Source organism: Anser brachyrhynchus, assembly GCF_964034855.1.
Source record: "Anser brachyrhynchus genome assembly, chromosome: 8".
Classification (NCBI taxonomy): domain Eukaryota; kingdom Metazoa; phylum Chordata; class Aves; order Anseriformes; family Anatidae; genus Anser; species Anser brachyrhynchus.
In genome coordinates this window covers 31,588,455-31,602,053 of record NC_137702.1, presented here as the reverse complement: position 1 = coordinate 31,602,053, position 13,599 = coordinate 31,588,455, and the positions used below count along the sequence as shown (strand labels likewise).

General features: G+C 38.6%; 2 protein-coding genes across 3 annotated transcripts in view; both read right to left on the bottom strand.

Moving 5' to 3' along the window:
* BCAR3 (BCAR3 adaptor protein, NSP family member) overlaps positions 1-1,084 on the bottom strand; it is a 97,367-nt gene extending 96,283 nt beyond the window's left edge. Inside the window, exon 1 of the mRNA XM_080602873.1 lies at positions 114-1,084. The gene's annotated coding sequence lies outside the window, so the exon portion shown is untranslated. The remainder of the gene's footprint in view (positions 1-113) is intronic.
* Positions 1,085-4,451: 3,367 nt separating this feature from the next.
* DNTTIP2 (deoxynucleotidyltransferase terminal interacting protein 2) lies at positions 4,452-13,273 on the bottom strand. 2 transcript variants are annotated; one of them, XM_080602868.1, is made up of 8 exons: positions 12,641-13,273; positions 12,132-12,194; positions 10,145-11,886; positions 8,532-8,667; positions 7,729-7,824; positions 7,177-7,341; positions 6,013-6,122; positions 4,452-4,602 (listed from the first exon to the last, which is right to left on the bottom strand). In XM_080602868.1, exons 1-8 carry the CDS (start codon positions 12,740-12,742, stop codon positions 4,509-4,511), a joined length of 2,508 nt encoding a protein of 835 aa, XP_080458994.1. In that variant the 5' UTR covers positions 12,743-13,273; the 3' UTR covers positions 4,452-4,508. The 2 variants fall into 2 exon arrangements, with proteins under 2 accessions (XP_080458994.1, XP_080458995.1); XM_080602869.1 differs by lacking the exon at positions 12,132-12,194 and having other exon boundaries at positions 12,641-12,845.
* Between the last annotated feature and the right edge of the window lie 326 nt (positions 13,274-13,599).

Genomic DNA, 13,599 nt, shown 5'->3' with positions numbered 1-13,599 from the left:
CAGCAGCTAATAAGGCTAAGCCTATCGATACTAGTTTAAAAAAAATGGAGAAATGATACAAAGCGCATTATTAACGAGTGAAAAGGAAGGCACCCGGCACCAAGGCCACTTACAGTCAGAGCAGGGCCGCGCAGACTCTATGGGCGGCGTGCGGAGACTCCAACAGGTGGCTCCGTGGCGCAATGGATAGCGCATTGGACTTCTAGAGGGTGAAGGGATTCAAAGGTTCCGGGTTCGAGTCCCGGCGGAGTCGCATGTGCTCTTTTATTCTTTATTCCCCTTCCTCTTTCCGTGTGGCTGCGACCTTTCCGCCCCTGCCTTCTGTCCCTTCCCTCACGGCCGCTGCAACCGAGCCGACCAACCTGGCGCTTCCCGGCGGCCGGCTACCCGTCAGCGAGTCCCTGCGGGGCCGCCTGACCGAGCGGGGGCGGCGGGCAGCGACAACGACCACGGCCCGCGTCGCGGGCGGCCGCAAGGCCGTCGCCTGGACTCGAACCGCGGCTATGAGAGAGCGGCAGCGGGGCCGCGCCGAGCCGAACACGGACGCCCCCACGACGGGACGCTCGAGTCCCCCTCCTCCGTCAGGCAGTGACCGAGCCCTGAGGCGCGCGGGGCGCCAACGGCCGCGCACGAGGCGAAACAACGGCCGCCTGTGGCCGCCCGCCCGTGCCTCACGCAAGGAGCGGTTTTTTAAAAAATGTGTGGAAAGAAAGGTCCCGAGCAAAGTCCGGCAATAGCAACGACCTTGGCACTTGTATCTGACCAACTGAGTCATGCTGTTAGGTTTCTAGAACCGTCTCTGGAAAACGGTCTTAGCTGGAAATAAGGCTACTTCTCTCCTTCAGTGATGGCCTGACACAGATCTAGTCAAAATCATTTTCAAGCAACAAAACGCCCACAAAATGCAGCAGATGAAACAAGCATTTAATGCTTGAATTAATACCATCTTTTCTTCCTAACCTACGCATACCAATAAAAAGAAGACAAAGAGCCACTTTAATAAGACCTATCAAAACAAATTAAAAATTTGGGTGGTAAAATAATAATAATAATTAAAAAGCAGCAGCAATAAGCAAACCTTGATGCTATTCATGACTGAAATAAATTCATGATTTATTCACAACTTAACAAATTCACGATGTAATTCATGAATTGTATTTAATTTCTTAAAATAAAAAAATTGCTTTTAAATCCTGCACAGGTGACTACAGCCTCTCTTTCAAATCATAATAATGTTTATTTAAAAACAAGGTAAATCCCCATAACTGAAAATGAACCACGCTGTTAGTAACATCAACTATGACTGTTTGACAGCAGAGAAGCCCATTCAGGAATGCTATCTAGCTATAAAATATGTACAGCCCTTTACAAAAACATCCAGTTTTCCCAGAATTCAACGTTAAATAGCCAACACTAACCTCTCTTACATGAATCCCATAAAAGCAACTAAGTCAAGCGACAGATAAAATCTTCCACATCCCATCACTTCCAGCAATGCATTCATTTCCAACTACTACTCCCCTAAGTTTTGTATTTCAGGATAGTGCCACAGAATTTGCCTAGACCCCAGTGAAAAAAATAGAAGGCCAAGGCTTTCACATGTACGTATTTGCATGTTGCAAGCAACATTTACACAACCATACCTGAGAAGTGCGTAAGTTAATTAAGAGAGAGACATGCCTGATGGCGAAGCGGTGAATTCCCTGGCGCAAGCACACAGGCAGCAGCAGCAGGGACGGCTCTCCCAGCGCGCAGGCACAAGCCCCAGCGGGGAAGTACAGGGGGACAACTCCACAAAACGTGCGTGTGAAGAGGGGCTTGAAGAAAATGTTGCGAAGACAATACACGCATAGTCTTTCAGAACGCATTAAGAGAATCAGAAGGAAAAGAATCAAGAATTATAGCAAACAATATAAACTGGACAGATCATTAGGCAGCTTCAATTTTAAAGGGACTGTTGATTGCAGAGAGATTAAAAGTGCCCAAGGTACGGAAATGGAAGCATAAGCAAAGGAAAACGAGAAGTATTTTACTTCTGCACCTAAATTAACCATAACTACTGGTGGTACTGCCCCAGGACCACCCAGCCACCCTTAGCTAGGTTTCTGTTGCTCTTTAATCTCATGGAAATTTGTCAGTAATTGTTTATATCATCACAGGCAGAATTAATGTAACACAAGCATTTCTGACAGCACAATTACAAGAAAATACTTGCAATTTATAGGCAAATAGTTTCTCAAATTATGCTGGTGTTTTAACAATTTTTTTTTTTTTGACAAATTTGAGTATTTCCAGAGAAATCCGATCATCTGGTAAGTTTATGGAGTCATGTGGTGCATTTTGTTTTCACCTGCTCTCCCCAGCAACTTAAAATTTGTCACTTTTAATCAAATTCAATTGATTAAATTGAAATTAAGGAGTACTCCAAAGTATTATGTTCCTATGCTTTTATGAAAATAGGTCATTGCAAAACAATATGCCAACCGGTGCCTTCACTGGAAAAGGCTGAATGAAGCATAAGGTGAGGCAGTAGTTGACCGGCACGCTGTCAAATGTGAGGTGCAGGTCCTGCCCTGCAGCCCTGCTCACACTGTCTAATGTGTCCCCGTCTCGCTCCCACAGTAGAACACAAGCACTTGCTGGACACAGCATGTGGCAAAACAGAAGACATTAGAACATCTGAAAGAAGGGCAAAGATAAAGAACATAAAACAAATCCCACACTAGCAATGTTGTATATAAATTAGCTTGTTTTAAGATTTGCAACAAGCTATTGAGCAGCCTGAACAACCGGCATGGCGCTGTTGCTTGCTGCCTAAAACCAGAACTTGCTCTTCTCTCTTAGGGCCCCTCAGGGTAGCACATCGCTTTTGTGGAGTTCAGCTAGAATGTCCCAAGATGCAACAGAATAACAATTACTCTGGTGGCTTGTTTTCTTTCCTCAGTGTTCACTATTCATTTTCTGTGCTTCCATTTCTCATCCAGAGAACAAGACACCATAGTTGCTTTTACTGGCTTTTTATCATTTACAGGTTCAAGATTTTAGCTTACATACAACTGTATGAGAATAACATCTGCATGGTAGCAGGGACTTGGGGGCTAGTGGTTCTACGTCTACGTTTCATACTTTCCAGAAAATTCACTTTACTTTGTGCACCATTTATCTCCAGGCAACCAGCACTTTTTAAGGAATCTATGTCCCTGTCTGTGCTTGGTAATGAATATTTATGGTTAACTTCAAGAGAATATAAAAAATCCAAAGGGTCATGCGAAATTTTCTTTCATATTTCAGTTGGTGATCAATAAATACCATGATTCTCATTTCATTTTAGCTACCTCCAGCAGAAGTAGCTCATATCCTTAACATGAAACACACAAAAAACCTACTCATTCTCAAGAGTGAAAAAAAGAAAATCATAGTTAAACACTGGTCAAAAACATCCTTTTCACTTAAAATCTACAACCTTTAAAATTCAGTAGGACTTTCAAGAAAACAATAAATATCACTGGTCCTCTGATAATCTCTTTCATATATTCCTCACCCAATCCATCTGAGACAATGTAGTAACAGTCTTATTTCTTCTATTATCTGTCATTTCTGCAATAACTGAATTAAACTGACTGTAACAGCAATACAATAACTAGGTCATTAAAAAACAAACAACACAAAACTTTTCACAATCACAGTACGTTATGAACTGTCACTGAAGGGAAACTGAACTAATACCATCTTTAGTTCTTCCAAACTCACTCTATGCATTTTCCTGAATAACTATTCCAAATCAGCTACTAGACCACAATCTGCAGACCACACCCTAGGTAATGGACCCAATTGTCAAATTCTTTTCACAAAAATCATTACACAACGATTAAATGGTAAAAGCTAATAAAAGTGACAGAAGACTGGATGTTAAAACTTTGCATATACTTACTATATTATTTTATGAATTAAGCAATACTATATACTTTAATATTTATTTATAGTTACATGTATTATTTGTATATATGTGCATATGCTGAATTCCACAGCATTCTCATCCCTGTTATGTTCAGCGTTGAAATAAACTCTTCACAACCGAACTATTTCTCAATACCCTCTGTTACAGATTTGGCCAGAAGCACCTCTGATAAGACCTAGAAAAATTTGCTACGATATATAATGGGTTTGAAGGTGAATTACACACCTAACTTTAAACTAGATTTACTAATTCAGTCACATAAAGACTGAAGACTGAACAAGACATAACCAATGAATTTGGATGTTGTTCTCAGATTTAACGATATGCTTTCAAATCATCAACTTTTAAAATAAACATTAAATATACATTACATATAAACTCACTTTTTTTTTTGATAAAGCTTCCTAACACATTTCTACTGCAGAAATTTCCCTAACCCTCAATTTACATGACTTTCAATCTTAAAAAAACAACACACCGCGAACCAAAGAAATCTGTGGAAAGTTTTATAACAAATAAGTTCTTCCAGCTTGTTATTTTTCTTCAAGTCTTAATTGTGAAATTTCTTCTTCTTCCGATTCTTCTTCCCTGCTGCAAAAGCTGCTTTTTCACTCATGATCTCCTGATACTTCCTTTTATTATATCTGAACAAAATAGATAATTTACTTTTAAGCAAGGCAAATCAAGGTTCAGGAAAAGATAATATGGATACTTATGCATACATAAAGGGATATCAACACTTGGATTTCAGATAAATGCAGGTCAAATTGTTTTAGAAATAAATTTGATTCAAGAATTGAAGAATTCTGGTATAATCATTGCGTTTTTCATTGCATATATAATCACATTTTTGGACAGTTTGCTAAAAAACTGCTACTGCTCCTATTGGGAAGACTCACCAATTTCAACAATGCTACAGATACATTATACCCGTTTTTATGCTACTCTCTCAGCAAACTTAGCTAATCAACCTTACTCCACTCAAGACTGGAGAGTGAGATGAGATTAACACCACACAATAAACAGGATATACGTACTGAACATGAGCTGCTAGCTCCTCTACAAGACTTTCATGTACCTATCACAATGGATCATTGCACACCTAGTGTTACTAACGCTTTTAATTGCAAGACTAAAAACATTTATCTGCACTAATGCTAAAAGAGCTGGTTGAAGTCCTAATTAGTCATAAGTTAGCTGATCAAATTTCAAAGACATTCATTTTTTAAAGTTGCTTCTAATAAATACCTTATGGATCAGGTCAAGCCAGAAAGCTAGTTAAGAAACAGCTATACTAACTTGCCTTCCCAACATTAACAATGAATTTACAAGCCTGACAAGACTAACCTTATTAGCCTAAATCATGTACTATTTCCAAGAAAACATATCATTATGGGGGAAAAAAGTAATATAAATTAACATCATGTAACAACTAATATAAAAATGGATCAATTAAGCAAACTCTTCCAAAAATCTGGAGGTTAGGCCAAAATTAAATCATCCATATTGTGCAGTTTTGATTCCTATGACAGGTGGCAGACTGACATACTTATCAAATGAAATCCCACCAACTTCCACATTATTATAGTCAACATTTTTCTATCACTTATGCCAAGAAAAATTAATCAGTCTTCACACAAACGAACAACAAGAACAAAAAAAATGTTGATGCATAGGCATGAAGCACTCAGTCAGTTTTTAGTACAAGCCTTTGTGGACACCTATTTTAGAAGTGAACCAGAACAAGCCTGAATGTTTTCTTTTCAACACTAACACTACTTTAAGAGTAACTGCCAATATCAATGACCCCCGAGATGGGTAAAGCCCTTTTAAGAAGATAAAAAAAATATGCTATCACATTCCAATTATCTCCTGTCCCTTAGATCTTCTCAATGGCAAGTGCTGATGAATTGCTAAAACAGACTAAAAAGTTTTCTTTGAAATTAAAAAACAACAATATATAAACTGAATGGAAACAACAGAAGAGCTATATAGTTAAAAATACACTTCTTTTCTACATGTGGTATTAGAAATACAAAACTATTTTAAAATACCTTCTAAACTCAGAATCTGCAAGCAACTCTTCAACAATTGTTTTCTTCCTTTGTTTCTTAGGAATTCGACTATGATAAAAGTCTATGGGAGAATCAACCACAGTTCCAACCTAAAAAATAAAAATTATAAACATTCTTACTGTAATGGCAAGATGTTGATTATTTTTTAATCCTTAACGACAATTCTAAAGACAGCTACAGAGAAGATCAGAATGGTATTTATTATATAAAAGTGCAAAATATCAAAAAAGTAAGCAATATTTTGTATGCAAAGTCATTTTTTGCTTCATGCTTAGTAGACACAGGAGGGTCTCAGCTTTAGGACAGTATGATTTTCAACATCAGACTGCTGTATCAATATTTAAGAAATCCAGTTAACTTTCAAAAATCTTCCCAAGGAGGGAAAGGAAATTCTTATGCGTGCTAGTTTGCTAGATGGGTTCCACAGCAGCTCTAATAAAAGCTTCATCCTGTAAGGCATCACATTTCTTCCAATTGGCATGTTGGTCAGTTCTAATGTATTTATATGTCCATAAACTTCAACACACACAATGAAATCCAGTAAAATCCACCCTTTATAATGAAATGGAAATGTAAACAATTTCCTCAAGCATGCTAACTGTTCAAAGAGACATAAGCAGATGGAACCAAGCCCATTTCCACAGTTTCTCCAGTAATTATTTTCTTTAAGCAAAATGTTTTAAAGGCAAGAGCTTTCAAAGTAGCAGAAATTCTAGCTGTTCACAAAGCTAGTTGTATCCATTCAAACTATATTAGCTAGTAAGAAAATAAATGCCAATTATTATCTACGCACTAATTATAAAGGCTAGTACTTTAGAAAGCAGTAGAAACCTAGTCACTGAGGGTTCAGAATAACGATTAAGTCAGGTGTTCATTCAGTCCTATGAGATCAGCTGTAAAAAAAAAAACAGCATATACAACTGCTTAATTAAAATAAAAATAAAATTAAATAAAAAAATATACAATTTCTTAACTATTTAATATAGTTAAGCAATTGTAAACTGCAGCAAATTACTCAAAATACTTCGTAATTTAGCTATAAAGTTAAATCAACAAAAACAGAGGGCACCTATAAAATAGGTAGAGAGTAACTGTTCAGAATACCTGAGAGTAGCACAATGCCTTCTTTTGCTTCTTCCTTACCTGGAAGTACTTGGGTAGACCATCTCTATCATTCTTTTTATAAAAATGCTTAGGGTCCAATGAAGCTCTCATCTTCAAAACTTTAAGATCGTTTTTCAGTTCACTTGTAATTTCTGGGGCTTTCATACCAAACCAGCCATCACCTGTTGTCTTCTCTCGGTCTGCCTAGGATGCAGTACAAGAATAATAAAGTTCATTCAGCTACCAGGACAGGATACAGTTATGAACTTCCCCCTCCTCCCTCCAAAAGATGGATAAAGCATTTAGAACATAACTTTGTACCTTTAAAAAGTGTATTTTATGACCCTTTCAGTAAGATCATCAGCACTGTATTAACCCCAGATTTGTATCCCATGAGTACACATTATATTTCCCTCCACTGTACTGGTTACTTACTAAATGGATTGCTTTTCACAAGATGGCTCAAAGATAATAAACTGTAGTTTAACACTCCACTTTCTGTGAGCCGTGTATGTGCACACAGTCCCAGTGTGGGGTTTTCTGCTAAACATGCTGCATTGTCATTTGAAGCATTAACAGCTTTTCACTTACTCTGCGCTGTTTCTTTAGCTGGTGAAGTGATTCCCTGAAGGGTGGGACACATTCCTTTTTTTCAAAATCTGGAGTTATTATACTCTTCTGCAAGAGCTGCAAGATATTATTTTTAAATGTTAGTCACATCAGCAATACAAACATATTGTTTACCTGTATTTACAGAACTTACCAAAGGAATAATACAGAGCAAAATGCAAAGCAAGCATTACAATAAAGCATTTGAGTTGCAAACACTTCATTTGATGCGCAACAAAAATAGCAGTCGCCTTCGAAACAAAGAGGGAGCAGAACCCTGGCCAGCAACAGTTGGCTAACTCTGGAAGAAGGAAGACAGCAAGTGCTCCATAATGAAGTGGGCTATCATGGACATCCTAAGAAAACAGTCTCAACAAAAATAATGGATTTCCTTTATCTCTAAGGGTGTTTTGAAATAAAACTACTCATCTCATACTAGGAATAGTACAGTCCCATACCTACTGAAATTCATTCTTGCTACAGGCTATGTATCTTGTTAGCAGACTTTAAGCTCATGTGCCGTTAGGCAAACCTGCATGCACAATCAACCTTTTTATTTTACATGATAATGCTGGTACTCACACTGCTTTTCTGTCAGAAGCATCACATGTATTTGAATTCTTATGATTAAGTGTGTAAATACACACTTTGGCCAAAATGAATGGAGGTTCTCAGCAAACCAGAAAACAGGATACTTCTTTAAAAACAAGTAAACCAACCTTATCGAAGTTAACAACTTTGTGTTACTGTAGTCATAGGTAACTGCACAATTGTAAACACATTACCTGGTCCTTCTTTTTCTCCATCGGTTGTTTAATTACGCTTGAACTAGGCTTCTTTTTTTTTCCATCAAAGCTTATATATAAACCTCCGAGCTTTTTAATGTTCAAGCCAGGGTCTATGCTGCTGGAAAGATGCAAACTGAAAGGGAAATACTTAATGTTTAGAATATTGTAATAAGTCACCTGCTGTCCTCTGAATAGGAAAGGCAGAAAAAAATATTTTCTTCTTCTTCCAACTTATGTTCAGTACTGCAGTTAAGTCTCAGTATCTAGAAGAAATACCTAATTAAGAGGTGACAGAAGATAAAGGGGAAAAATCAGGCCGCTACACGAAGTGAGGGCTTTTAAAGAGCAATACCTGTAGATTCACTTCCACAGATCTTTCACATTAACTCTGATGTTGTATTCCTATCTTAGGTATTTCTATCTTCTGTAAAAGTGAATTATCAATTTGCTTAACCTTGCAAAAGAACTTATGACCAGTTTCCCTCTTCTATACATCGAGAAGCTTGCTAGCTAAAGAGGAAAAAAAAAAAGGCCAAACACACAGGTGGTAAAAATATTTTCAACTTTTAGTGAAAAGTATGAAGATGCCAGAATTCATCAGAGGAATGTTGGAATGGTAAGTCACTGTCTGTATAATAATGCTAGGAATAATGTTGTTTAACAATTCAAAGCTAGGATTTTTCACCTTTTCTTTCTTCATTATTACATTCAGGCAGCCAAAGAAATCCATCTACAAACAAAGTATGATGGCTGACTCAAGAGGAGCTTTTAAGTAACAAGAATACGTAACACCTATAAAGTATTATGGAAAAATATGCCAATATCTAAACTGGTATATCTGGTATTTATTGTAGCTTGAATGTTTATATATACATTATGAACTAATAATCTGTAACACCTTTACACAGAATGTGTGTCTCATTTTTTGTAAGACTTCTGGCCCACCTGAAGGTTTCTTAAAAGAGTAAGCCTTAAGTTTATCAGACCTAAACAGAGTATTATGCTTTAAACACATGAAGCACGTAAAGGGGCTTTAGCAGGGAGTTGGACTAGGTGAGGTCAAGAGGTTCCATCCAGCCTAAATTATTCTGTAATTTTATGCTGGGCTGGTTTTGCTTGAAGTGTTTCTATGTCACAATCTAGTATCTTCCCTGAGCCATCCTGTGAAAACAAGAACTGAAAACATAAAAGCTTATGCATATGTTTAGGATTAAAAAGCTTGATCTAATTAAATAACATGCAAGTGACTTATTGGACTTCTATTATTTATATCCCCCCCCCAATTTAAATAAATAAATAAAAACCTTTGCTCTGAATAAGCAATTAAGTTAGCATGACCAGTTTAAACCACTTTCACATTTTTTTTTTATGCTGAACACATACAAGGCTTCAAGATACCTAGATATTTCAGACACTTCTGTTCTGCTACATGTAAACCTGAAAAAACAACTGAATTATAACTCTGATAATCTGAGCAATCCATTTCCACATCTATGACTATGACAACACTACTCCCTCATTTATTCTGTTACTGAGCACATAATGTACGTCTTATGAATATGCTTAAATATAATGCAGATTTTCTTAGTTACTCCCAGAAAGATACTTACACATCAATTTTATTTTTCAATAAATCATCATCTTCATCTTTCTCATCTTCATCTATCAGTTCTTCTTCAGCCTCTTCTAGATCTGAGGATTCTTCAACTTTTTCATTTCCTTCATGTTTACTTTCAACATCACTAGTTTGGTCAACCTGATCTAGGTAATACTTTTGGTTGGAACCCATGCCAGGCTCAGTATCAATTACAAAAAGCCCTTCAACATGCAGTGAATTCTTTTTTAAAGGTTTGCTCATGGAACGAGTCCTTTCATCTGTCTCCATGTAACTCTTATTCTCTTCCACTGTATCTGTGTCTGCCACATCACTATTTTCAGATTGATCACTTTCATCTTTGCTCAGAAACAATGTAAGGGAATTATTTCCACTGCTTGATCTTTCACTGCTGTGGGATACAGAATCAGCATATTCTACTGTTTGGTCTTCACCACTGTCCACACTGATTTCAAGCATTCTACATCTACCCGCTACGCTGTCAGTTATTTGTGCAACAGGTGCATCCTCTCGTGGGCTGCTCACTGCACTAGATTGTTCATCCTTTCTTAATTCACTTGCATGGTCAAAAGACCTCTCTACCGCTGCCTCAGCACCTATTCTTTTGTATTCTGGAACTTTTTTACTTACATTCGGTGTTATTTGCCCTTCGGATTCTAACAATTGTTTGGGACTCATGCAATCAGTTAAACAAAGATCCATATTCTTTAATTTCACCCCCGTCACAAGTATTTTACTGTGCTCTTCCTGAATTTTGTCACTTTCTTCCTCTGAATCATCTACCCCAAGAATTTGTGTATCTTTTATTGCTTTTTTTCTGGGCGATTCAGTATTACTACTTTGTTTCATTTTTGTAAGACTACTGGGTGTTGTATCATTCAAAAAGTCTTGTTTCACATCTTCATTTAAGGTTGCATTAGCAGATTTGGAAGAACATTTGCTTGTAGATAAACTGGATTCTTTATTATGTGCGGTGACAGAGGAAGCATCTTTTTTGTCAGAGACTAATTGTGGAGCAAGTCTAGAATCAGAAATTATTAATGGCTCAGATTTAACTGTGTCCTCAATTAAATTCTCATCTTCTGAAACAATTCTGTTTACTCCCTCATTATTTTCTGCTTGTGCTTTCATTCGCATGCTCCTAGTAAGTCGTTTGGTAGTAATGGGCTGTTCCATATGAAAACAGCACGACTCTGCATCAGAAATATCTTCACTCTGGGCTTCACAGACTGGATCTGGTTGTAACTTCTTTTTGCTTTGCCTTTTTCTTGTAGTTCTCGTAACGTTAGGCATCCGGACACCAGAAACAACACCAGAACAAGATTCAGCTTCAGAGACATTATCTTCATCTAGAGTACTGCTTAACTCGTTTAGAAAAGCAGTCTTGTCGTGTCTTTTTTTTGCAGGAGAATCTGGTTGATAAGGAACTACAATTTGTCGTCTTCTTGTTACTCTTATAATCAAAGGTGTCTGAAGACCAGACACAGCAGAGCAGTTTGATTCTGCTTCTGACACATCCCCATCAACCTGGGGTTCGGCAGCCAATTGTGCTGAATGAACACTTGTGTTCTCATTTCTAGTACTTTTTATCTCTAAGCTATCACTAGCATCTGATTTTGCTTCTGTGTGTTCCACCTGTTCAAGCTCAGATTCTTTAATTACATCAGGCTTACAAATTGCTCTACTCCTTCTGGGCATCTTTGTAGATACAGAAGTACCAATTTCAGTATATGTCCTCTAGAAAGAAAATGAAAAATCTCTTATTAATGGATAAGATAATCTCATAAAAAAGTATGCTACACAAATCACTAACAATCTTTCTTTACACAAATCTAGTCATGCTGATAACGTGTTAACTCTCCAAGTAACTATGTCAAAGGAGCATTAATAAATCATCCCTTTCTTATCCATTTGTTTAGTGTCTTTTGGTCAAGACAGAGTAAAGAAATCCACTGCATTAAGAAATATAAATAAAAAGATACCTTCTGTCTCATTCCACAAAATTCTGGCAAACTGTCACGGGAAGTAAATCCAGAGGTGACATTCTGAAACACATGCAGATTTGCTCAACTACAAAATTAGACCTAAAAGGCTTCTGAATCCATTTTTAGCAGCTTTAGGAACAGACTGGTCTCCCAGCAACTGCAACACTAGCCACAATCTGCTTCTTTAATTATGCTTGTAAGTTACCCTTGAAAGCAAGACAAAATCGTACAAAAACTTGTTCTGTAGTGGAAAAAGCATTCTGCAGTGGCAGGATCTTCCCGAAGCACAGCATAAGGTTGGATCACCATAAAACATGCTATCTAAGGGGTCCATATTGACAGGACAGTGCGTGTGTCTCGTGAAAAAGCTACAGACAAACGCTCAGCTAACAGCAAGGGAAGAGATGGGGGAGAGGGAAGATGGCTGCCGCCGCGCCGCGCCTCACGCCGCAGGCAGCCCGCCGCAGCCCGGAGCCACCGCCCGCCCTCCCGGCCCCTTCCCTCACCTCCGCCGCCCCGGCGGGCCGGGGCCCTGGGGTGCTGCCGGTGACCCCCACTGCCGGCGGCGCCTGCCCCTGCCGCCTCGCCGCCAGCCTGGTGGCCACCATCTTGTCGGCCGCGCCGTGCCCAGCCCCTTCCGGATCGCTCGGCGGGGCGCGGCCTGCCCTCCGCCGTCCGGCCCCGGCAGGGTGCTCGGCCGCCTGCGTGAGACCGCAGGTAAAGCAGCCGAACGCCGGAAACTGACGGAGCAGCGGCAGCGCTGGCTCTGCTTGGCACGGAAAGGCACCGAGAAAGGCACCCGGGGGCTCCCGTGTCCACCTTTAGCTCTGCTTAAAGAGTGGTGCAAGAATGGGGTCTAGGAAAGTGTAAAGGAGGAGGGGGAAAAGCGTAACGTTAGTTAACGTATCTTCACTAATGACAACGGTGGTGGTGGTTTTTTTTGTGCGTTGTTTGTTGTTGGTGTTTGTTTTTTTTTCTTTTTCTCCCTCTCCATATCCACTATATTAAATTTGTGAACGTGGCATCTTCAGATGATCAAACCACGCAGTAGGGAGTGCCCCTTCTGTTACATAAAGGCTGAGGTGTGCCATTTTACAGGGAAATCCCCGAGCGTAAAAACACGGTTAAGACCATCTCATGACAAAGTCCCAGTGTAAAATACTATTATCAACAGAAAGAGAAGTTATACATAGCATAAATTAAAAGCCTACAATTTTTAATTCATTTTTTCCAATTTCCCATGAAAGGAAATCCCACCTCTCCCACCTTGACACACAAATAATGAGAACGTGATAAACTGTTATGCTCTTAGCGCCACTACAAAAATAATATTGTGTCTTAAAAGGTACTTTTCTACAGCAAAATACCTGTTAACAGCTTATAGTCAGGAAGAAAATAATTATTTCATTAGGACAACCTGTACATTGTTTTTAGCACAATTCTAATTTTATGGAATTTCAATGTA